General features: G+C 56.7%; 2 protein-coding genes and 1 non-coding gene across 10 annotated transcripts; 2 read left to right on the top strand and 1 right to left on the bottom strand.

Annotated features, from left to right (window-relative positions):
* Positions 1–74: 74 nt before the first annotated feature.
* ABCA7 (ATP binding cassette subfamily A member 7) lies at positions 75–12,404 on the top strand. 7 transcript variants are annotated; one of them, XM_015886262.2, is made up of 47 exons: positions 77–368; positions 1,208–1,282; positions 1,359–1,452; positions 1,545–1,686; positions 1,758–1,980; positions 2,092–2,172; positions 2,250–2,481; positions 2,568–2,707; positions 2,773–2,889; positions 2,966–3,339; positions 3,424–3,600; positions 3,726–3,948; positions 4,019–4,240; positions 4,364–4,568; positions 4,649–4,765; positions 4,862–5,033; positions 5,129–5,260; positions 5,325–5,464; positions 5,556–5,693; positions 5,837–6,157; positions 6,230–6,432; positions 6,527–6,575; positions 6,677–6,763; positions 7,087–7,104; positions 7,256–7,407; positions 7,474–7,598; positions 7,671–7,769; positions 7,857–8,052; positions 8,123–8,217; positions 8,402–8,434; positions 8,525–8,630; positions 8,715–8,789; positions 8,903–9,072; positions 9,136–9,313; positions 9,410–9,525; positions 9,608–9,752; positions 9,831–9,954; positions 10,042–10,171; positions 10,248–10,368; positions 10,470–10,532; positions 10,600–10,706; positions 10,928–11,069; positions 11,140–11,274; positions 11,339–11,442; positions 11,511–11,603; positions 11,678–11,921; positions 11,999–12,404. In XM_015886262.2, exons 2-47 carry the CDS (start codon positions 1,217–1,219, stop codon positions 12,155–12,157), a joined length of 6,585 nt encoding a protein of 2,194 aa, XP_015741748.1. In that variant the 5' UTR covers positions 77–368; positions 1,208–1,216; the 3' UTR covers positions 12,158–12,404. The 7 variants fall into 7 exon arrangements, 5 of the variants coding, with proteins under 5 accessions (XP_015741748.1, XP_015741747.1, XP_015741744.1 ...); XM_015886261.2 differs by having other exon boundaries at positions 77–705; XM_015886260.2 differs by having other exon boundaries at positions 78–1,282; positions 5,837–6,024; positions 6,106–6,157.
* A 99-nt stretch (positions 12,405–12,503) lies between these two features.
* Positions 12,504–12,610, bottom strand: LOC116652453. Its single transcript, XR_004305469.1, has one exon. It is a non-coding gene; the product is annotated as a U6 spliceosomal RNA (small nuclear RNA).
* Positions 12,611–12,888: 278 nt separating this feature from the next.
* TMEM259 (transmembrane protein 259) lies at positions 12,889–23,281 on the top strand. 2 transcript variants are annotated; one of them, XM_015886297.2, is made up of 11 exons: positions 12,889–13,373; positions 15,726–15,992; positions 16,283–16,397; positions 17,559–17,669; positions 18,544–18,666; positions 19,006–19,106; positions 19,628–19,685; positions 19,805–19,888; positions 20,371–20,503; positions 20,867–20,966; positions 21,322–23,281. In XM_015886297.2, the coding sequence occupies exons 1-11, from the start codon at positions 13,152–13,154 to the stop codon at positions 22,159–22,161; spliced, it is 2,154 nt and encodes a 717-aa protein (XP_015741783.1). In that variant the 5' UTR covers positions 12,889–13,151; the 3' UTR covers positions 22,162–23,281. The 2 variants fall into 2 exon arrangements, with proteins under 2 accessions (XP_015741783.1, XP_015741782.1); XM_015886296.2 differs by having other exon boundaries at positions 16,283–16,451.
* The last annotated feature ends 156 nt before the right edge of the window (positions 23,282–23,437 follow it).

The raw sequence follows: 23,437 nt of genomic DNA, 5'->3' as shown, positions 1-23,437 counted from the left end.
CGCTCTGATGGGGCGCTGCTGCAGGGCTGGGGGGGCTCCCAGCACCGGGGCTGTGGGGCTGGGGGGGGGTTTGGGATCCGAGTCCGGTGTGACCCCTGGACCATGGGCCGGGGATGCTTTGGGGTGAAGGGCTGCGCGTGGAGAGCGGCAGCTCGGCCCCATCCCTTCCCGCAACCGCCCCGCATTACCCAGCAATACCCGCAGCTGGAGCCGTTGCGCTGCGAGGAGGGGGCGACTTCGGGACCCTCGGGAAGCTGCGGGGTCCCTTTAAGACCCCCCGCTCCATGACGCAGCTACTTTGCAAGACGGCCGGGGCGGAGCCCGCCGTGATAACGTGACTTTGGAACCGGCATCGGTAACGGGATTCGGTGGGGACCCCCTTATCATCTTTCGTGCTTCCATCTCCCCTTTGCTATGCGTATCCTTCCTCTCCCCCCACCCCCCAAAGCGGCTCCCTGCCCCCCCTGGACTCTCCAGCTGGAGCTGAGGCCGTGCCGCTCCCCGGTGCTCCCCCGGCGCTCCTTGCCTCAGTTTCCCCCCCGTTGCAGGGTTGTCCTCCCCCCCGCCCCCTCCCTATAGCAGCACGAGGCGAACCCTCCTTCCTCCCCCCCCCCCCTCCGGCGGAGATCAGCGGGATTTGCCGCTCGGGATCCCATAATCCCATCCGGTGCCTCCCACCCCCCCCTGTAGGACCGGGGCGGACAGGTGAGTGCGCGGCTCCGGGCACCGGGGGGGCAGCCCCGGCTGCAGCATCTCTTTGCCCCCCTTGCTCCGTTCCGGCTGCATCCAGGCACTTCCCCGCTCCGAGCGGGGCTGGTATCAGAGGTAACAGCGGGGAAACCGGAGGAGCCGGGCAGGGAGCGGGGTGTGAGCTCGCATTGCATCCTTGTGCCATGCACGAGGGATGGGAGCTGAGCATTTGGGATATTGAGGCACGGGCAATGACCTGGCCCATCCTGCAGCCCCGTGTGGGTGAACCCATCTCCTGCATCCAAAGGGGCTCCTCGGAGCTCCTGCCTGTTTTGCTGGTTTTGCTTTGCGAAAGAACGGGATTTGGAGGCTTGGGATGGGAAAAGCGCTTTGTTGGCTGAGTTCCGGAGCCGACTCCTCCCGGCACCGCGGGGTTGTGCTTGTGCCCAACCCAGCCCTGCTTGGCAGGGGGATGGAGGCAGTGACTCAGGGCTATGGGGTGGTTCTCATCCCGCAGCACAACACGATGGCTGTGGGGACGCAGTTGCGGCTGTTGCTCTGGAAGAACCTCGCCTACCGCCGGCGGCAGCGGGTGAGCAACGCCTGCAGCTCGGGTAGGGGGTCCCTGTGGTGGTCTCACAGTCCCATTTAGCTGCAGTGTCCCCCAGGTGCAGTTGGCCATCGAGCTGCTGTGGCCGCTCTTCCTCTTCCTCGTGCTGGTGGCAGTGAGGAGCTCCCACCCGCCCTTCCAGCAGCACCAGTGTGAGTGTTGCCATGCCTTGCTCCTGCTGTTGTGTAGGGTGGGGGCCAGGGTCTCTCCATGCAGCCCCCAGACTCATCTCTTTCCCCATCAGGCCATTTCCCCAACAAGGCCCTGCCGTCAGCCGGGACGCTGCCTTGGCTGCAGGGTATCCTCTGCAACGTGCACAACCCCTGCTTCCAGCAGCCCACCCCTGGAGAGACCCCCGGCACAGTGGGCAACTTCGGAGGCTCTATGTGAGCAGGGTGGGCAATATGGGGTGCCAGGCTGGGCTCTGCTCCCCTCACATCCCCCCCTATACCTACAGCCTGTCCCGCCTGCTGGCTGATGTCCGCCAGGCCCTGCGCCGTGCTGATGGATGGCAGCTCCTGCACCACCTCGCCCAGCTCCTGCCTGCACTGCGGGGCCGCACCCTGCCCATCTCATCCCGGCTGCTGCAGGATGATGCTCTCACACGCCTTCTCAACAGCAACACCTCACTGCTGCCTGTGCTGCACCAGGCAATGCTGGAGGGGCTCAGCTCACCTGATGTGAGTGCTCAGGTTGTCCGGAGCAGCCAAACTTGTGGCACAGCTGGACCCCCCCCTCCAACTGCTGGGTGTGTTTGGGGTGGCTGTGAGCCCTCTCTGTGACCCCTATAGGAGTGGATGAGCTCAGGGATGGATAATGCCCTGGCATCCCTGGGCCCCTTCCTGCAGAGCGCTGAGTCCCTGCTGCAGGAGGTACCGCATCCCCACATCATCCCTGCCCTATATCCCTGCCCCATGCTGGGCCCTCCCTGCAGCCCCTCTCTCTGCAGCTCTCCACCATGGGCACAGTGGCTGAGCTGCAGCGTGAGGTCGCAGTGCTGACAGCCCCCGGTTCCTCCGCTGTGGGCACCTTTGAGGCTGTATCACGCATCGCCTGTGGGCACCCCGAGGGTGGGGGGCTGCAGGTGCCCTCCCTCAACTGGTATGAGGACAGCGATGTTGGGGCCTTCATGCACCGCAACGACTCCAGGAGCAGCACGGAGACCCCCGACAACCACACCAGTGAGAGGGGATGGGGATCAGGGACCCTCAGGTGCCCCTCTTTGGGTGGGGGCAATGCAAGGCTTTGGCTCTCCCCCCTCTTCTAGGTCCTTTCTGCCTGGAGCTGCTCCGCAGCCTGGAGGCTGCCCCATTCTCACAGCTCATCTGGCGTGGCATCAAACCACTCTTCGTGGGCAAGATCCTGTACACACCACCCAGTCCTGCCACCGACCGCGTCATGGCCGAGGTGATTGTACACAGTGCTGGGGGGGCTGCAACCTGTTCCCCCCCCCTAATCCCTTCCCCATGCAGGTGAACCACACCTTCCAAGAGCTGGCAGCACTGTGGGACACGGCTGCTGCTGCATTGGAGCTGGGAGCCCACATCCGTGCCGTTCTCAATGGCAGCCAGGAGCTGCGGGTGCTGCGGGTACGTGCCCAGAGTGGGGGCTGCATGGGGCCACCTCCAGGACCAGGTGGTGATATCATATGATGATGCTCTGCAGGAGCTGCTGCTGGCACCGGGCACAGTCCCACTCATGGACAGGCTCCTCAATGGCACCTCGCAGTCAGTGCTGGCCCAGTTGCTGGTTGGGTCAGCAGGGCTCAGCTGGCAGCAGGCACTGGATGAAGCAGAGCGGGCACTGGGTGTGCTGTCACAGCTCCTGGGGTGCATCCGGCTGGATAAGATTGAAGCAGTGGGCAGCGAGGAGCAGCTGGTGGCTCGTGCCATGGAGCTGCTGGAGGAAAGGCAGTTCTGGGCTGCCGTGGTCTTCCAGCCCCCTCTGAACACCACGTCCACTGTGCTGCCCCCCCATGTGCACTACAAGATCCGCATGGACATCGACGATGTCACAAGGACCAACAAGATCAAGGACAGGTTGTTGGATGCAGCCCCTCTGAGCATCCCAAGCCTGGGGTGGGCTGTTGTCTGCCCCCTTCCTCAACATGCTGCTCTATACAGGTTTTGGGACCCAGGCCCTGCAGCTGACCCATTCAGCGACCTGCGCTACATATGGGGTGGCTTTATCTACGTGCAGGACCTGGTGGAACAGGCGGTGGTGAGGGTGCAGACAGGGGCTGCCCCACGGGTGGGGGTCTACCTGCAGCAGATGCCGTACCCCTGTTACGTGGATGATGTGTGAGTGCTGCAGGACCCCCAGCGACCCATTGCCCTGGGGTATGGGCTGAGTGCTGCTGCAGGGCTGTGTCCCTGTTGGTGGTGGGACATTATGGGGGGGGGGTCAGACTGATGCCCCCCCTCAGGTTCCTGCGGGTTCTGAACCGCTCGCTGCCGCTCTTCATGACGCTGGCGTGGATCTACTCGGTGGCCATGATCATCAAGGGGGTGGTGCATGAGAAGGAGGCGCGTCTCAAGGAGACCATGCGGAGCATGGGGCTGAGCAGCGGGATGCTCTGGCTCAGCTGGTTCCTCAGCAGCTTCATCCCCTTCCTCCTCAGCTCCGCTCTCCTCGTCCTCATCCTTAAGGCAGGTTGGGGGGTGAGAGCCAGCATGGTATGGGGGGGGTTCTGCAGCTTCAACCTGCCTCACTTTGCAGCTGGGAGACATCCTGCCCTACAGCAACCCAGCCGTCATCTTCCTCTTCCTCGGCACCTTCTCAGTGGCCACCATCTGTCAGTGCTTCCTCATCAGCACCTTCTTCCCCCGTGCCAACCTGGCCTCAGCGTGCGGTGGCATCCTTTACTTCTCTCTCTACCTGCCCTATGTGCTGTGTGTGGCGTGGCGTGACCACGTCACCTTCCTGCTCCGAGTCCTCGTGGTGAGCAGCACCTCATTCCCTGCACCCCAATATCCCTTGGATGAGCTGGGTGTGGGGTTTGGGTGCTCAGGACCCCATGACTTCTCTTGTCTTCCACCTGTGCCCATGTTCTTGCTGCTGCAGAGCCTGCTGTCCCCAGTGGCCTTTGGCTTTGGTTGTGAGTACTTCTCACTGTATGAGGAGCAGGGGGTGGGCATGCAGTGGCACAACCTGGGCACCAGCCCTGTGCCGGGAGACCCCTACAGCTTCGCCTTGGCCATGGGGCTGCTGCTGCTGGATGCCGTCCTCTATGGGCTGGCAGCCTGGTACATTGAGGGTGTCCTCCCAGGTGAGTGCAGAGCTTCTGCCCCTTGCAGCCCTTTGCCAGCCCCTCTGGGCCCTGTTCACCCCCTGTGTCTGTGCCCATAGGTCAGTACGGTGTCCCCAAGCCCTGGAATTTTCCCTTCCTGAAGAGCTACTGGTTTGGAGAGCCGCCCTCAGCCGGATACCCCCCGTACCCCAGCAGTTCTCTCACTGCACCCCAAGGTGAGCCCCTGCCCGTGGTGATGGGAGGGCCAGGGGGTGGGTGCTGCCCCCATTGCCAAGGTCCTGCCTGGCTGTGACTTCACCGGTGGCTCCCAGTGCTGGTGGAGGAGCCGCCTGCCCAGCTACAGCCCGGAGTCTCCATCCGCAACCTGGTGAAGGTTTACCGCAGCGGCAGCCATGTGGCCGTCGATGGGTTGAGCCTGGACTTCTACGAGGGGCAAATCACCTCCTTCCTGGGCCACAATGGGGCCGGCAAGACCACCACCATGTGAGCTGGAATCCCTACCCAGCTCCCCATGAGGGTGGGCTCAGAGCATCCTGCACACTCTGCCACCTCCAATTTACCACCCCCCTCCTCCCCAGGTCCATCCTGACCGGGCTGCTGCCCCCCACCTCCGGCACTGCCTATATCCTGGGCTGGGATATCCGCTCCGATATCGACAGCATCCGGAGGTCCATGGGGATGTGCCCGCAGCACAACGTGCTCTTTGACATGTATGCAGGGTGGGGGTGGGGGGAGCAGCAGGCAGGACCCCCGCTGACCCCCCCCACCCCACAGCCTGACGGTGGAGGAGCACATCTGGTTCTATGGGAGGTTAAAGGGGCTGGCGGAGGAGCAAGTGCAAGCAGAGATGGAGCAGCTACTCCAGGACACGGGGCTGCCCCACAAGCGCCAGGAGCAGACCAGGAACCTGTCGGGTGTGTGGGCTGTGCCATCCCTATTGCCATACCCATCATTACCCCCCAATTTCCATCCCAATACCGTCCCCAGCGCCCGCTCTCCCTGCAGGCGGCATGCAGAGGAAGCTCTCCGTGGCCATTGCTTTTGTGGGCGGCTCCAAGGTGGTGGTCCTGGATGAGCCCACAGCCGGTGTTGACCCCTACTCACGCCGTAGCATCTGGGAGCTGCTGCTCAAGTACCGCAAAGGTGAGGACTGGGGGGGCGGGGATCCCATTCCATCAGTCTGCTGCCCCCAGCCCTATAGAAGCAGGGCATGGGGGGAGCACTGTGGGGTGAGATGGGATCCAGAGAGGGTAGATCGGATCGGGACGGTGGCTCTGTGCCCCCAGGGCGCACCATCATCCTCTCCACGCACTACATGGACGAGGCGGAGCTGCTGGGGGACCGCATCGCCATCATCTCGCAGGGCCGGCTCCGCTGTTGCGGGTCTCCTCTCTTCCTCAAATCCAGGCTGGGCACGGGCTACTACCTCACCTTGGTCAAACGGGAACTCACAGAGCTGGGCTCCATCAAAAAGGTTCCTTCCCCTCCCGACTCTCCATACCCAGAGCCCCTCATTGGATCCCACCCACCCACCCTTTGCTTCCCTTTCCCGCAGGACGGCGGCACCTCCGAGGGCGGCGAGCGGGACAGCGAGGGCAGCACCGCGGGTAGCGTCCCCGCACAGCCCCGCACCGCACCCCGGCCCCGCAAACCCTGAGCACCGCCCTCCCCGTCCTCAGATGTGCCGCAGCTGTCGGCACTGCTGCAGCAGCACGTCCCCGGCTCCCGGCTGGTGGAGGACATCGGGCGCGAGGTGCTTTTCGTGCTGCCCTACAGTGGGGCCAAGGATGGAGCTTTTGGGGAGCTGTTCCGGGAGCTGGATGCGCGACTGGGTGAGCTGGGCATCTCTGGATACGGCATCTCGGACACCACGCTGGAGGAGGTATTAATAGAGCCCGGAGATGTGCCCAGAGGGTCTTACTGCTGGGGCAGCGGGTGCCTGAGCTGTGTGTGAAGGCAGCTCCCTCCCCCCTTAGATCTTTCTGAAAGTGGCTGAGGACAGCGGGGTGGATGGTGGCAGGACAGGTAAAGGAGTCGGTCCCGGTTGGAACGAAGCTTCGGGACCCTGATGTGCAGGGTGAGGAGGTACTGGGGGCTGTGGCCCCACTGCCATCCTGTTTTATCAGGCAGCAGCAGCAGCAGAACAGCTCCGCTGGGGAGAGGAGCGGTCCCCAATAAGGAGGGGGACACAGGAGCAGCTGCAGAGGAGCCGGGTAAAGGGGGGAGCTGAGGCCGGGGGGCTGGTAGCCCACCCCCAGGGCTGGGTATGGACCTCAGCATGCATCCATCCGTGCAGGCAGGGCTGGATGGAGGGATGCTGTGCAGCACTGAGTCTGTTCAACCTCATGGTGTTCTCTGGGTATTGGGAATGGTGGGAAGCTGCGATGGGAGTGAGTCTGGGGGTGTGAATGAACTGGGGATGTGACCTGGCCCCCTCTGCTGGGGTCAGAGATTGCGCATAAGAGCATCAGCTGGGCTGGGGGGGTGGAGGGGCTACAGTAGCTATAACCCTGCTCTCCTTTTTCCTTACACTGAGCCCAAGGAGCCCGCAGAGGTAGGAACAGGGGGCTGGGGGGTCCCTGGTGTCCCCGCATGCAGCACCCAGGCTCAGGGCCATCCCTGCAGCAAACCGTGCCCCTATACTGGGGTTTAGTCCTTGCTTCTCGCTGCCGGGAGCCGGCTCAGGACCTGTCTGTGCTTTGCAGCAGAGGATCCGCAGGAGACGGACCTGCTGAGTGGAGCATCCGAGGGCAACCGGTGTGTGCAGGGCTGGGCGCTCACCCGGCAGCAGCTCCGTGCGCTCTTCACCAAGCGGCTGCTCCACGCCCGGCGCAGCACGAGGGGCTTCTTTGCACAGGTACAGCCATGGGGGGTCGGGGGGACGACCCAGGGATGGGGTGAGCCCTGACCTGCGGCCCCGCAGATCGTCCTGCCCGCTGTCTTCGTCTGCGTTGCGCTGCTCTTCAGCCTCATCGTGCCGCCCATCGGGAGGTACCCAGCGCTGCGTTTGGATCCCGGGATGTACGGCCATCAATTCACCTTCTTCAGGTGCACCCCCGCTCCCCTAATGCTCCTCACACCCCGAATGAGCCGCCGTCCCACTCCAGGGCTCTTTTACAGCAATGATGCTCCGGGGGATGCAGACACGTCCCGTTTGTTGGCAGCGCTCCTGGACGAGCCGGGCTTCGGCACCGCCTGCATGAAGGACACGGCGGAGGGGTCAGTGTGGAGCTGGGGGGGCTCCGCTCCGCTTCGATGCCACGTTCTTACTGGGGGTCTCCCCTCCCTCCGGTGCTTGTTGAGCAGGACGGGGCCGTGCCCACCTGCGTCCCACCCCGACGGCTTCAGGCAGCCCCCAACCCCCCCGGCCGTGCTGGAAGCGCTGCAGCGTTGGAACTGGACACCAGCTGAGCCGTCCCCGTCTTGCCAGTGCAGCGGGCCGGGGACGCGCAGGATGCTGCCCGAGTGCCCCACGGCCGCCGGGGGGCTCCCACCACCCCAGGTATCTGTGGTTGCCGCTGGGGGTCCAGGCAGGTGGTGGGGCTGTGCATCCATCTGTCCATCCCCACCAGGTGCAAAGGGGAACGGGGGACATCCTGCTGAACCTGACAGGCAGGAACATCTCTGATTACCTGGTGAAAACCTACCCCCAGCTCATTCGCCAGGGGTGAGTGCTCCCAGCACCTGTCCTGTGTATGGGGACGGTACCCAGACACTATGGGGGGGACCATGGGGAGGGCAGTGGGGAAGACAGGGCAGGGTAGAATGCGATCCAGCTCATGGCTGAGCTGTCACACACAGATGTGATGTCTCCTTACAGCTGTTTTCCCCCCCACCCTTGTTTCTTCCAGGCTCAAAACCAAGAAGTGGGTGAATGAGCAGAGGTGGGTGTGGGGGCAGTGGGTCAGCTCGGGCAGGGTGGCTGTGCAGTACCATGTGAGGGTTGGAAGCACCCAACTCTCCTGCACATCCAGGTATGGTGGCTTCTCCCTGGGTGCTGGTGGCTCGCAGCTCCTGCCATCAGCAGAGGAGGTGGGCAGTGCAGTGCAGGAGCTGAGAGAGCTCTTCAACGTCACCCAGGTATGGCCAGGCTCTGTGCCCAGCTGAGTGAGCGTGGGGAGGGGCTGCTGCATGAGTTGTAGCTCACCCCATGTCCTGCCCCAGGGCAGCCCCATGGATCGGCTCCTGGGCAACCTGAGCCACTTCTTTGAGGGCTTGGATGCACACAGGAACATCAAGGTGAGCTCAGAGCTGGGGGCATGGGGACATGTGGCACTGGCTGTGTCCTCTCTCTGCTTTGGGGCTGGCAGAGGGAAATGGAACAGAGCCCAGTGAGCACCATTGGGCTGCAGGTGTGGTTCAACAACAAGGGCTGGCACGCCATGGTCGCCTTCCTCAACGTGGCCAGCAATGGGCTGCTGAGGGCACAGCTGCCTGCGGGATCTGACCCTACACTCTATGGCATCACAGCCATCAACCACCCCCTGAACCTCACCAAGGAGCAGCTCTCAGAGGCTGCGCTGTAAGTGTTGGATTTGGGCTCCTGTGGGTGCCCCATTGCTCTCTGACTCCCTTTCTGCTGCAGGATGGCCACATCGGTGGACGTGCTGGTCTCCATCTGTGTGATCTTCGCCATGTCCTTCGTCCCGGCCAGCTTTGTGCTCTTCCTCATTGAGGAGCGGGTCAGCAAGGCCAAGCATCTGCAATTCATCAGCGGGATGAAGCCTGTCACATACTGGCTGGGCAACTTTGCTTGGGACATGGTGCGGGATGGGGACGGGGTCAGGATGGGGCACATCTGTGGCTCCTGAGGGCCAGATCCTCTTTGTCACCCCCTGCCTGGTTTCTCATGCCCATAGTGCAACTACCTGGTCCCTGCATTGCTGGTTGTCCTCATCTTCCTCTGCTTCCAGCAGAAGTCCTATGTGTCCTCAGCCAACCTGCCTGCCCTGGTGCTGCTGCTGCTGCTCTATGGGTGAGGGGCTGGTGGAACCAGGGATGGGATGGGGGTGGGTGCCCCCAGCTGCGCCCACTCAGCCCCTTTCTCTGCCCTCCAGGTGGTCCATCACCCCCCTGATGTACCCGGCCTCCTTCCTCTTCAGCATCCCCAGCACAGCCTACGTGGCCCTGACATGTGTCAACCTTTTCATTGGCATCAATGGCAGCGTGGCCACCTTCGTGCTGGAGCTCTTTGAGGACCAAGTGAGCCCCGGGCCCCATCCCTCAATGGGGGCTGGTTGGCTCTGCCTGTTCTCCCATCCTTCCCTCACTGCCCCATAGAAGCTCAACAACATCAACCGCATCCTGAAGAAAGTCTTCCTCATCTTCCCCCACTTCTGCCTGGGCCGAGGCCTCATCGACATGGTGAAGAACCAGGCGATGGCCGATGCCTTTGAGAGGTTCGGTGAGTGCAGAGGGTGAAGGGCTGCTCCCCTGCCCAACCCCCTCCCTGTGCCCCTCATCCTGCAGCTCCTTTCCTGTCCTTTTATAGGAGACAAGCGCTTCGTGTCCCCGCTGTCCTGGGACTTAGCAGGGAAGAACATGTTTGCCATGGCCATCGAGGGCGTCATCTTCTTCCTCTTCACTTTACTGCTGCAGTATCGCTTCTTCCTGAGGCTCCGGTGAGGGCTGGCCCAGGGGAGATGGGGGTGATGGGGGCAATGGGGACTATAGGAGATCTCACTGCTTCTCCCCCAGCCCACGTGCTCTGCAGCTGCCCTCGCTGGGGGATGAGGATGAGGACGTAGCCCGGGAGCGGGTGCGTGTGGGCAGTACAGCACGGCGCAGTGCCGTCCTGCTGCTGAAGGACCTGACCAAGGTGTGTGGCTGCACCGTGCCCCGTCCCATGTCCCCCATCCCACTGATGGGTGCTGTGTCCCCTGGATAGGAGGTGCCTCACAGTGATCCCACTCATTGTAGGTGTACAGGTACCGGCGTACTCCAGCAGTGGATCGGCTGTGCCTGGCTGTCCCACCTGGTGAGGTGAGTGCTGGGGTCCTTGCACTGTGGGGTGGGGGTCAGTGCTGCTGCTAAGCCCACTGCTCTACAGTGCTTCGGGCTCCTGGGGGTGAATGGTGCTGGGAAGACATCCACCTTCAAGATGCTGACGGGGGACACAGAAGTGACGCTGGGGGAGGCCTGGCTGAAGGGACACAGGTGGGAGCATCTGCATCAATATCCCTCCTCACCATCTGCTCACACTTACCCTCATCCCTGCAGCCTGCGTGCTGGGTTCTTCATCCTCATCCTCATCCCTGCAGTTCGCTCACTCCTAACCCTGCTGCATGCTCAGCCTCACCCTTATCCCTGCAGCTTGTCCCTGGTTCCTGCAGCTTGTCCTTGGTCCCACAGCGTACTCACCATGTCCCATCCTGCAGCGTGCTCACCGACCTGCAGGCTGTCCATCAGAACATGGGCTACTGCCCACAGTTCGATGCCATCACCGAGCTGCTGACGGGGAGGGAACATCTGCAGTTCTACAGCCGTCTGCGTGGGGTGCCAGAGGAGGAGACCCCCAGGGTACAGCCCACAGCCCAGCCTCCCCCCAGCCCCTCCAGCCCCATCCTCACCCCCACACCTACTCTCACAGGTGGCTCAATGGGGCATTGCCAAGCTGGGTTTGGGACCACATGCAGACCGCCTGGCAGGCACCTACAGTGGGGGCAACAAGCGCAAGCTGTCCACAGCCATAGCCCTGCTCGGCAGCCCCCCCATCATCTTCCTGGTCAGTGGGGCAGTTTGGGAGGGGGATGACAGCTATGGGGCTGGAGCTGATGCTGTGGCTGCAGGATGAGCCCACAACGGGGATGGACCCAGGTGCCCGACGTTTCCTATGGGACTGCATCCTCAGCCTGGTCAGGGAGGGTCGCTCCGTGCTGCTCACATCGCACAGGTGGGTTCCCAGCACAGGGGATACCTGTGGTCCCTGCTGTGTGTATCACACCTTCCCCCCTCCGGCAGCATGGAGGAGTGCGAGGCGCTGTGCACCAGGATGGCCATCATGGTCAACGGCCGATTCCGCTGCCTGGGCAGCGTTCAGCACCTCAAGAACCGGTAATGGGTGGGGGGCTGCCCTGCTGGGTGGGTGAGAAGGGGCTGCCTGCATTGCCGTCCATTCCTTGGTGCAGGTTTGGGGATGGGTACACGGTGGTGGTGCGGGCTGCGGGGCCCGGCCCTGCTTTGTGTACAGTGCAGCAGCTGATGCAGCGCAGCTTCCCCGGCATCGCGCTGCAGGAGCAGCACGGCAGCACGCTGCAGTACCGCCTGCCTTCCAATGCCTGCTCCTTGGCTCAAGTGTTCGGAGTGTTGGCAGCGCACTGCGGGCACGGCCACATCCAGGATTACTCTGTGTCACAGACCACCCTAGACCAGGTGATGGCGGTGGGGGGGCACGGTGTATGGGGTCCTTCGTGCTGTTGCTGCTGCTCACCCCCTCCCCATCCTTGCAGGTCTTTGTGCACTTTGCCAGGGAGCAGAACGACGGGGACCAGGTACAGGACATGGGATCAGGGCAGGATGCAACAGCAGGGCAGGATATGGCCCCAGTGGTCGGGAGGACGCCGTTACCGTTCCTGGAGGACGACAGCTATAGGGAGAGCGTGGTCTGAGTGTGGCTGAAAGCCCCCTGGACCCCCCCCACCAGCCCCAGCCCTGCTCCCGGCTGGTTCACAGCCACTGGTCCCGGTCTGCCGCTGGCCTGGAGCCCGGCTGCAGCACGCTGCTGGTTTGGGGTCACGATGTCCCGGCTCGGAACCGCAGGGGAAGGCTGGTCCGCTCCCTACAGCGGGGCTGAGTGTCGGGCTGTGCTGCTCGCTCTGAACGCGATAATAAAGCGCTGCAGTGCCGCGGGCGGAGCGCCGTGCTTTGTGGCTGTGACAAAACGGGGCCGGGGGGGTGGAGGGGGAGTAAAAAATAGAGCTGGGGAGCAGCACTGAGGGGTGTCGGTGTGCAGTAAAAAATATGGAACGCTTCACGAATTTGCGTGTCATCCTTGCGCAGGGGCCATGCTAATCTTCTCTGTATCGTTCCAATTTTAGTATATGTGCTGCCGAAGCGAGCACGACTCCCTATTCCCATCGTCGGCTATATAAACCCCTTTTATCTAATAACTTTAAAGTAATGGTGAGCTGAACTTTTATATGTCTGTGTACTTCTTCTTTTGGTATTACCCCTTTAATAAAAGCTCTTACTTATTCCGCTCAGGCTCCTTTTTTGCAGGAATTTGTCTTTTTTTGGGCAGAACCGTCTAAATTTTTTGCCGAGCGCGCGCGATGCACGGCGGGATGATTCCTATTTTACATATAGGGCGGGCTTCCTTCTTCCGGCCATCCCACAATTCCTTGCGGCGCTGCGTTACGTCGGCGCTGTGCGTGCCGCAAGATGGCGGCGGGGCGGTGCGGGGCGGACGGGGCCTAGTGAGGAAGAGGAGGAGGAGGAGGAAGAAGAACCGCCACCCTCCGGGCCGCCCATGGCCTCGGAGCCGCCTCAGGAGCCTCGTCCCATCCGAGCAGCACCGCTACGAGACCGTTCTAAGGGCTGCTGAGAGCTGCAGCCCTGTTGTGTGGCTGTGGGTTGAGACCAGGCCTGTGTGTAGGCCCCACCATGTCCGAAGCTCAGCCCCATGGGCAGCACCCCCAGCCCAACCACACCGGGGCCGCTGGGGGAACCAATAGGGCCGGGAGGAACGCGGCCCTCAATCAAAACCCGTTAATTAACGTCCGAGACCGGCTGTTCCACGCGCTGTTCTTCAAGATGGCAGTGACCTACGCGAGGCTTTTCCCTCCTTCCTTCCGTCGGGTCTTCGAGTTCTTCGTGCTGCTCAAGGTGAGGCCAGCAGAACCTCTGTGTGCTCATCACACACGGCTGTGCTTATGGGGTTCTATTCCCTTTAGATACAGTCGGTGCACAGCTCTGTTTTATCTCTGCTTCTTCATAATCAACGCCCTCAGCTGTGTGCCAGGTGTCCTCCCTCTAAGGTGAAGCCTGTTTGTGTTTTTGCTGATGTAATTTGATGGGACAGAGTGGCAAAGCTGAATTCTGCAGGGTCTGGAAGTTACAGCCTCCCCTATAGGAATCTGACTGCAGTATCCTGGTGCTGTGTGAGCTCAAGTGTTGCCCTGTGGCTTCCAGAGCTCATTGTGCCTCTCTGGGAATAAGAGAGGGACACAAAGGAAAGGCAACTAGGTAACACAGGGTCTGGAAGTTACAGCCTCCCCTATGGGAATCAGGCTGTAGAATGCAGGGCAGCCTGGTGCTGTGTGAGGTGAGGTGTTGCCCTGTGGCTTCCAGAGCTCATTGTGTCCCTCTGTACCTATGGAAATAAGAGAGGGACACAAAGGAAAGGCAACTAGGTAACACAGAGTCTGGAAGTTACAGCCTGCCCTATGGGAATCAGGCTGTAGAATGCAGGGCAGCCTGGTGCTGTGTGAGGTCAAGTGTCTCCCAGAGCTCATTGTGTCCCTCAGTGCCTCTGGGAATAAGAGAGGGACACAAAGGCAACTAGGTAACAACACGATTCTTGTTCTATGGGGCTCTAAAATCCAGCCTCTGTATTGTACGTGGGCACTCTATTCTCCCTGCCCAATTCAGGTTTTGTCACGCCAGGAGAAATTCCTGCTGCCACCTGCTTTTAATTGAAGCACATTGAGGAAATTAAAGTATTCCCAGAGGAGATCTTTGCTTCTGCCCTTAGGGTGAGCAGGCAGCTGTGCTTTCAGCCTGCTTGTGGCTCTGTGTGAGGATAGTGGTGGGAGGCCAAGCCTGAAGCCACGCTGTGCTTGGCATTCTGGTGCTGCTCCTGGCTGCTTTCATCACCGTTCCCCTTGCACCAGGGATCTGTTTTGGGATTACCTTCCTCATTGTTTTCCTATGCAGCTCATTGCAGATGTGCTGTTACCAGCCTGTTTATTCATAACATATAGGTCAGAGTGCATGGCAAAGACAGGTACTGTAATCAAGAAGAGGCATCTTAATGCAGTTTAAAAGTGAATGCATGAAATGCAACTGTGCTGCTTACAGCTGTTCTTTGGAGCTTGAACTTTGGCCAGTGTTGGATAACTCCATTCTAGGAAACGGGTTTTATTAGTTCACTTTGTTTTGCTGTGACTTGGAGCTGAAAGCATCTTTCAATTAGGAATGAATTTGCTCCAGCCTGAAAGGTCTTTATAATGGAGCTCCCGTTGCTCATTGGTAGGCTGCATGCTTTTAAAGCAAGCCATTTTGTTCTGATAATAACACTCCTTTGCATCCCAACTCCTGGTGTTGGTTCTTGCTGCTGCCTTGGGTGTGTTTGTGTGGCTGGTACTTTAATGCTGAAACCCCATAGCCCAGAGCGTGGCTCTGTCCTGTTGGATGTGCCACAAACCCATATAGTCCTCTGCAGCCTTTTATTTTGAATACAGCAATGTTAATTCCATCATTAACATCTGGCTGAGAGCAGAAATCAAACACAGATTGATCTGAGTGTTTTACGACCTCTCTGAATAAGCTCGGGTGGCCTTTCCTGGTGGTTGGGTTGTGTTGGCAGCGGATCAGTTGACAAAAACCCATCTGTGGATTGGCAGTTTTCTTCCAGGCAATGCTTTGAAATGAGGGAGAATTCAGTAGGGACTGAGTGGCAGTTGACCTGCTCTGTAGCTGTGCTGAATGCTGCTGGAGCTTGGAAGGAAATGCTGTGCCCTTATGCACACAGAGGCAAGGCAGGAGGCACTTTGCACGTGGTTTTGTGCAAGTCAGCACTTCTTTGACCCTAGGCAGTGTATGTATTAACATGGCAGTGTGCCTCCTGGGTGGCAGCCAGCTGCACTCAGCCCCAGCACGGTGTGTTAATGGAGGAGTTTTGGTCAAAGGCACTTTGGGAGCTCTCATTCCCAGGAAAAGCTTTAGGGCTCTTAGTGTTTAACCTCAGAAAGACGAGGTTTCAGCAGGTTAGCGAGGTGTCAGAAGGACAAAGTACAAAGGGAGTGTTATATAAGCACTGGAGCTGGAAGAAAAGTTGATTTGGGGGCTGTTCTGCTGTTTGATGCAAATACAGTTAGGGTTAGAAAGCTTAAAGGCTCTCATCCACCTGCAGCTGTAGTATCTGCATGAAGAAGGGATGGCTGAAACTGGGCAGCCTATCGACGGGCAATGTTTGGTTGGGCTGACAATCTCTGCTTTGTTTCTTGCTGTTTGTAGGCTCTCTTTGTGCTCTTCATCCTGGCGTACATTCACATCGCCTTCTCCCGTTCACCCATCAACTGTTTGGAGCATGTGAGGGACAAATGGCCGCGTGATGGCATCCTGAGGGTGGAAATCCAGCGCAACTCCAGCCGGGCCCCCATCTTCCTGCAGTTCTGTGGTGCTGAGAAGTTCCCAGGAATGGTAGTTGAGCCCACGGCTGAGGAGGAGGAGGAGGAAGAAGAAGAAATGACAGTGGATATGTTTGAAAACAGCTCTATCAAGGTAAAAATGTGTTTCCTTGCGTGCACGAGGGGAGGGGAGAGTGGGTTTGGGCTGGTGCATATGCTGTGAGTGTGCTGTGGTCCCTCCGTGTGCGCTCAGTCACTCAGAATCTGTGTGTGTTCCCTCAGTTTTTCCTGCATTTCTTCCAACATCTTAAGGTAGAAGTTAAAGCCTGAGCAAACAGCCTTGTTTATATCCTCCTGTTGGCGGCCCAGGGCACAGAGGGAGCACAGGAGCCTGGAACTGACCTGGCTTCTAACCTGACCTCCTCTGCCACTGTTCCCCAACAGTTTGAGCTGGATATAGAGCCCAAGGTGTTCCTCAAGCCATCCCGGATGAGCAGCACCGAGGCGCTGGCCCACAACGAAAGCCAGGAGTTCTCATTTAGTGAAGCAGCCACTAAAGGTATGCAGCCTCTGCGGGAGACTGTGTCCGAGTTTGAGATGCTAGCCAGAGCAGGTAAAGACAACTTACATCCCTATCTATGCTCTTTCCTTTCCCTGCATCTTCCCTGCACTTCTCCTGGCTTCCCTGGGCCTGCACTTGGCATTGTCCCTTGGTTATCCCTGTTGCTTGAACCTGTGGTGAATCTTGTCACTCCTGATACCAGATTTACAGCACTGTGTTTCCTTCTGTTGGAGGGAGGCTGGGATTTGGGTGGGTGCATCTGGGCTATAAAATTTGCTGGAGGTTTCTGGTCTGGCATCATGTTTCTGCAGCAGCCAGTGCCAGGTATGTAAGATGAATGTAAACCTCCTTTTTCTGAGCAGTTCTGCATTTAATATCCTCTTGAGACCCGCAGGGATCCAACTCACAGCTCACATTCCTCACTGTATTAACAGTATTTTGGGTCCCCTGAGTCAACACCAGTGCCTGGAATAGCAAACTAATCCTGAAAGCCACCAAGCAAGTTGGAGTAGATTGCAAGATTGTGTTAATAGTCTGCCTCATTCGAAATATTGTCCTGTTCTATCCTTGTTTCATCATGACTTGAGCTGATTACATTGAGGATTGTGAGCCTGGACATCACAACAGCACTGTTTCTTTGGTCTTGCAGAGTTTTGCTTGATGCAGATCCACAACTCATTAATCCTGTATTTGAGATCATTAAGTCTCTTAAGACTGGGCGATGTTTAAATATCTTTGGTGCAATACCTTAATTAACAATTGCTTAAGCTCTATAAGACAGTCATGTTGTACAATGTTGTGTGTGCTGACAGACTGTGCCTTGATTTGCAGAACACCAAACAGGGAATGATCCAGCAATGTGGTAGGAGAGAGAACTGTGCCCCTTCTTAATGTAGTTAGAAAATCTCATGTTTTCTTTTAATCCAGCTCTTCTGTGCTGTAAGTACACCAAGCTGAACTCTTAGACAGGGTGTGTTACTGTGATAAAATGATCTCTGGTACAAATGAAGTGATTCATGCATTGATACATCCAACGCCTTATTTGCATTTGAGCTTAAATCCATTTCGTAGTGAAAAACTAAAAGCAAAACAAACACCAGAGCCTGTTTTCTTCTTGCTGACTGCCTGTTGAGTCTCCCTTCCCACCTTCTCTTGCAGTGTGGCCACAGGAGGAGTACATTGTGGAGTATTCCTTGGAGTATGGGTTCCTGCGCCTGTCCCAGAGCACGCGGCAGCGCCTCAGCATCCCTGTGATGGTGGTGACTTTGGGTGAGTGAGGGACCCAGCCCTGCCAGAGATGTGTTTGCAGAGATACCTGCGTGCTGGCAGCTCCCTTCCAAACTTCACACTTATCCCATCTCTTTAGTCTTGTGGGAACTGTTTATAACAGTTGATGGCGCTCATTTTCCATGCAGGAGAGCTTTATGGAGCAGTTATTGCTTTAGCAGGTCACACCCTTTTCAAGAGGAGTGCTCTGAAATGCTGGAGCCTATTCTGTTACCTGAGCCTTCACGTTGCGTCTAGCATAGCTTTCTCACTGGAGAAAGAGCCAATATTAAATGCCTGTTTACTGACCTGGGCTTTCCAATTCACCTAGAGAAGTTCCTGCATGAGTAACTTACTGAAAGATTGTTTCTGGGCTTCATGTTTTACTTGGATCTGGGGTATTTTTACAAGCTGATCAGTGTCCAGCAGAATACATATACATGCTTCATGAGTGCCCAGAGCTGTTGGAGGGTGGGTGAGGTTCTGGGCCCCAGCAGCACCATGCAGAGTCCAGCTGGCTGCAGAAACATCTCTACCAGCCTCTGAGCTGCACACAGACTCATTCTGAGAGCTGTTACTAGAGGGAAAGCCCTTTGTTACTGGGGCCGCAGTCCAAGCCCAGGAGATGAATCCCCTGTGTATGTATGGCAGTGGGGAGTATAACAGCCCAGATGGAATTCTTGAAGCCTGACTGGCATCAGCATTTTACCAGCGTGGCTATATTTGTCAGGGTGTGACATTTTGCTTCGCAGTCCTGCCCAGTTCAGTTACACTGCCAAAGGTTTGAGCGTAGTTGCAAGTCTGCTTTAAATGATGGGAAGACTGTGCTCACATTTAAAAAGGATAAAGGTATAACTACTCTGCTCTTCTGTTTTAGATCCTACCAGGGATCAGTGCTTTGGGGACAGGTTCAGTCGTCTGTTGCTTGATGAGTTCCTGGGTTATGATGACATCCTGATGTCAAGTGTCAAAGCCTTAGCTGAAAATGAAGAAAACAAAGGTAAGAGTTGGAGCTCTTTAGTGAGTGCTGCTTTTCCGCAGATGCATGAATGTCATCTTCTGACTTTGATTAATCTCTAACGCAGGGAGCAGCTCGCTGTGTTATGTAGGGCTGTTATTGCTGGGGACAAAATGAAACAGGAGAGAAGAGACATCTGCAGACGTGATTTCCTATGGCCTTATTGCGCTGCATAACAATAAGAGTGCAGCTGTGATGCAGTGCTGGCATAGATCTCAGACATTACAACCTGTTTTTTCAGAGGGCACTGGAAGTTTGCTCTTGTTCTGAGTTACTTACATGGGAATTGTGTGCTTTCTTTTTCCCTTTCTTTGTTCCCAGGTTTCCTTCGCAATGTGGTGTCTGGGGAGCACTATCGCTTTGTCAGCATGTGGATGGCCAGGACATCTTACCTGGCAGCCTTTGTCATCATGGTTATATTTGTAAGTTGGGAGGAGCTGGGCATTCCATGAACTCTGAGCCCAACACACGGGCAAGGTTTGCTGTTAGAGGCCTGAGGTCACAGCTGCTTTAAAGCTAAGCTGATGGAGTTCTGCTCTTCTTTCCCCCCTCCAAGTGTGGGTATTTCGAGTTCTAAAAGCAAAGAGCATATTGTGGCCAGTGAGAGAAGAAATGTGACTTTTCTCAGTGAAGCATTTTGAGCTATTGGGAGGAGCACAGATGCACAATAGGAAGAAACCTCCATTCCAGCTCTGCTGCTGTTTGGTTTGGCCTCTGCTCAAATATTCAGAATCAGCCTCTTTGCAAACAAATTCCTTACTTATAGCAGTGATATGAAGATTAATTGCTGTTTGTGAAATCCTAATTACTCTTAGAGAAATTGGCCCATGTAGCTCAAACTAACAAACATGGGAAATGCACAGAACATTACGAGTCCGAGCTTGCCTGCCTGAGCCTCTGCTGTGTTGTGTTTCTGACAGCGGCTTCTGTTCTCCTGTTTCAGACTCTGTCTGTTTCGATGCTCTTACGCTACTCACACCATCAGATCTTTGTCTTCATTGGTAGGTATTTTCTGTGTCATTTGGGGGCATCACAGTGCTCTGAATGTGGACTGATGTAGGGGTTGGAGGGTTCCTTGGCCTGGTGTTCTCTTTGCATTACACTGTTTTCCTTCTTGCAGTTGACCTATTACAGATGCTGGAAATGAACATGACAATTGCATTCCCTGCAGCTCCCCTGCTCACTGTTATTCTGGCTCTAGTAGGTAAGGACATGCTCACCTCTTGTATTTGTGCTGCAAGTCCCTTTGGGATCTGTAGGAGGTATAATTCCCTTCTCTGACCTGGTCACAGCAGATGGTTGATGTGTCTGCCCTTCACAAGGTGGAAGGCTCTGGGATTTGATGGCACAGTGAGCAGCATTGTCAATCCGAGTCCCCTAGAATAGCAGTTGATTTGAGAATCACATAAACTGAAGCTTTGTTCATTTCAGATTCATGCTTTGTGTAGTCACATTTCGATAGCGTAATTTGGGATTTAAAGAAACAACCTAAACCACTGAGATCTCTGCTGTCCACAGCCAGCCTGTGTAGTGACTTCAGCCACTGCTTGCTTGACCTCAGCTGTTGTTTTCAACAGAGATCTTTCTTTTCCTGCTCTGCTTTTTGCCATGCAATCACGCAGACTTTTGTTGCAGTGCAACTGTGCCCTGCAGTGTGCTGATGTCAGGTCCTTCTCTGTCCTGTAGGTATGGAGGCCATTATGTCAGAGTTCTTCAATGACACCACGACTGCGTTTTACATCATCCTCATCGTGTGGCTGGCTGACCAGTATGATGCCATCTGTTGCCACACCAATACGAGTAAGAGGCATTGGCTCAGGTAAGAGACCTTCTCTCCTTGCAGCTCCCAGTCTCTGGTGGGATCCTTCTTTACATCTCCAGCTGGAGGGGAGGACTTTCACTTCTGTGTATCACCTTGGGAGCTGCCCTATATGTCACTGGGTCCAAAGTGCAACTTATTTCTACTTTAGGTCTCTAGCATGACTGTCAGGATTCACCCCTCCCCTTTGTTTGGCTCAGCTGGAGACCTGCTCACATTGAAGCCATGCTAATTACACACTAATGGGAGTCTGCAGTCCCTGTGCAAAATGCACCAGCTCAAAATAGAGTTATGACCAGAAAGAAGCTCAGGCCTTCCCCTTCCGCTGATGTATCCTGATATTTACTGCTTTTCTGTGTGCAGGTTCTTTTATCTGTACCACTTTGCCTTCTATGCCTACCACTATCGGTTCAACGGGCAGTACAGCAGCCTGGCTCTGGTCACCTCATGGCTGTTTATTCAGGTGAGTATCTGCTGTTCCTGCTAATATTGATGCACCCACATATAGGGGGCAGATGCCATCCTATGAAATGCAAACATGGAACCGAAGATGGGTCAGAGGGAAATGCCTTTAGCTTCACTCTCACCCTACAAAGAAAGGGGAGCTGTACTCCATCACCTGTCTGCAGAGCTCTTGGAGTTGCTCTTCAGAAATCCCTCTAATAGAAGGGATAAATCTTGGCAGAATTTCAGATAAGTTCTTAAAAAGGGCATCCAAATTCTCTGGTTACTGTCTTTACGTAAGGATGATGGAATAGTTTTGCGAGGTGTTTCTAGGCTTGCTATTGAGTGATTCCTTTCCCTTTACCACCCTCCAGCATTCAATGATTTACTTCTTCCACCACTATGAGCTGCCAGCCATCCTCCGACAGATCAGAATCCAGGAGATGCTGCTGCAGAACCAGCAGGTGGGTCAGGGCACCCAAACGACTCTCCAAGACAACCTCAACAACAACACTACCCCAGCTGGGGCAGAGGTGGGCAGCCACCGGCCCCACCTGGCTGCTGGCCCCTCTGAAGAGAGCAGCAGCCCAGCAGCTCTGGCTCCTGGTGAGGCCTCCAGTGTCATCAGCACCGCCGCAGCCTCTTCTGTTGGGAGCGACCTGAACTGGGTTGCTGAGACAGCTGCCATCGTCACGGAGGCCTCATTTCTTTCTGACCTGAGCTCTTCTCTCCTGGAGCCAAATGTGGTGCACGAAGCTGTGGCTGCTGGGAGCCCTCAGGATGCTGCTGCTGCTTCCAGTTTGGTCGCACGCATCAGGGTGAGCAGCGACCACCCGGACACTGCTGTGGGCTCCATCACCATTGAGGTCACTTCAGCATCTGTGGTTGCTGCTGCAGATGGTCCCACTGCTGCAGCTTCACCCCCCATCTCTGTGCAGGAGGATGGGGCCTCCATCCCCAGCCCTTCCCCTGCTGATGAGCAGACTGAGGCTGTGGAGAGCTCAGACAGCCAAGCAAAACCCAGTGGCAAGAACTGCATTGCGAATGGCAGTGTGGCAGAATCCCCTCCAGCCTTTGTGGACAACACTGATCAGGACAAACTCTTGGGCTGCACTCTTGGGGACCGGGGGGAAAGCGGCCCTTGCCCAGCACCAGCAGATAGTACAGCCAGCTCCAGGCCTTGCTCGGAGCCAGACTTAAGGAGCCTGTCTTGAGTCCTTGTTATTGTCACTCTGGACTGCCAGGAAGGCATTTGGATTTCGTTTGTTACTATTTCTCACTTCACCATCATCCTTAACCCATGAATTCCTCTTAACGGAGGCAGAGCAGCTGGGACAGAGAGAAGATGCTGCAGTGAACTCCCCAGAGAACAGCACACGTGTGCATGTATGAGGCTGGCACACATGGGACTGCTCAGGGCCAGATTCTCCCTGCAGTGAGGAGAGAGTTAAGGGCATGTTTGCTCCCTCTGCCTGCAAGGCACTGGGGGATCCCTGTGCCACAGCTGAGGCTGTGGGTGAGCAGGCTGGCTGTCATTGTGCTGTCACAGCTCTTCTTTGCCCCTTGAGGTTGTGTTGCAGTCCGGTTGTTGCTTGCAAACATGAGCTGATTTGTGACAAACCACGTGTGTGCACAGTGACCTTCTGGTTAGAATAGCAGCTGTGGGTGAGCAGGGAGAGCATCTTCAGCCACACCTGGGAGAGCAACCAGCAGCCAAGGACAAACAAATCACAATCCCTTTTGTAGGGGGAAAAGAAGCTCAGTACCTCCCTTCAACACTGGAGCTGCTCACAGCAGAGCAAAGCTGGGTAATAACCAAAGCAGAAACTGCATTTTAGCCCCATTTCTTTTTTCTCCTGACATTCAGCTTCCTTTAGTCAATGGGTTTTGGGGGGGTGGGAGGGGAGAAGTGTGTCCAGGTCCAGCTTAGAGCATCCACCCAAGGAAGGACGCATTTGCACGTGGAAACAGTAAAGGATTTATTCAACCCTGGAGGAATTCTGTCCCCTTGTGGCTCTGCAAGACCCTGGTGAGTTTGGCCCCTCTGGTGCATAAAGTGGGAGCTCCTGCTATGCCAAAGGCAAATGGTACCAATAATATCCTCTGGGAGCTGACATGTAGCCTCAGTGTCTATTTGGAGGAGGAGGAGGAGGACAGCAGCTCTGTCTCTGTACAGCTCTGCTTTGGGCACCTGCAGCTGCAGGTGAGGCTGGTTGTTTTTCAGTGCCTTGTCCCTTCAATGGGACACGTTTGTGTTTTGAGATCAGCCCCATCCCTGAGGTGAGGTTGGCGTCGTGTTGGCTCAGCTGTCGCGTCAGGTGGTTTAGCAAAGAACCAAAACACTAAAGAGAAATTTCAGCTAACTAACTTGCCCTCATTTCCTTGGCAGCAGAGATGAAGCTTGGATTCATGCCCCAGGGCTCCATTGGACCCAGATGTGGGAGGGTAGGACTTTAAACCTGCAGGTAGAGCAGAGCAATGCAGGAGAGT

The sequence above is a fragment of the Coturnix japonica genome, chromosome 28 (assembly GCF_001577835.2).
Source record: "Coturnix japonica isolate 7356 chromosome 28, Coturnix japonica 2.1, whole genome shotgun sequence".
NCBI lineage: Eukaryota > Metazoa > Chordata > Aves > Galliformes > Phasianidae > Coturnix > Coturnix japonica.
The sequence above is the reverse complement of the archived record's forward strand: the minus strand, read 5'-3'. Positions and strand labels throughout refer to the sequence as shown.

Bases quoted from the DNA above. Each gene is read 5' to 3' on its own strand.
- ABCA7 (XM_015886258.2), top strand. From the start codon at position 1,067: ATGGGAAAAGCGCTTTGTTGGCTGAGTTCCGGAGCCGACTCCTCCCGG. The intron at 10,369-10,469 runs GTGTGTGGCTGC...CACTCATTGTAG, and splicing joins TGCTGAAGGACCTGACCAAG to GTGTACAGGTACCGGCGTAC. The intron at 11,922-11,998 runs GTGATGGCGGTG...CCATCCTTGCAG, and splicing joins CACAGACCACCCTAGACCAG to GTCTTTGTGCACTTTGCCAG.
- TMEM259 (XM_015886296.2), top strand. From the start codon at position 13,152: ATGTCCGAAGCTCAGCCCCATGGGCAGCACCCCCAGCCCAACCACACC. The intron at 19,107-19,627 runs GTAAGTTGGGAG...CTCCTGTTTCAG, and splicing joins TTGTCATCATGGTTATATTT to ACTCTGTCTGTTTCGATGCT. The intron at 19,889-20,370 runs GTAAGGACATGC...TCTGTCCTGTAG, and splicing joins TGTTATTCTGGCTCTAGTAG to GTATGGAGGCCATTATGTCA.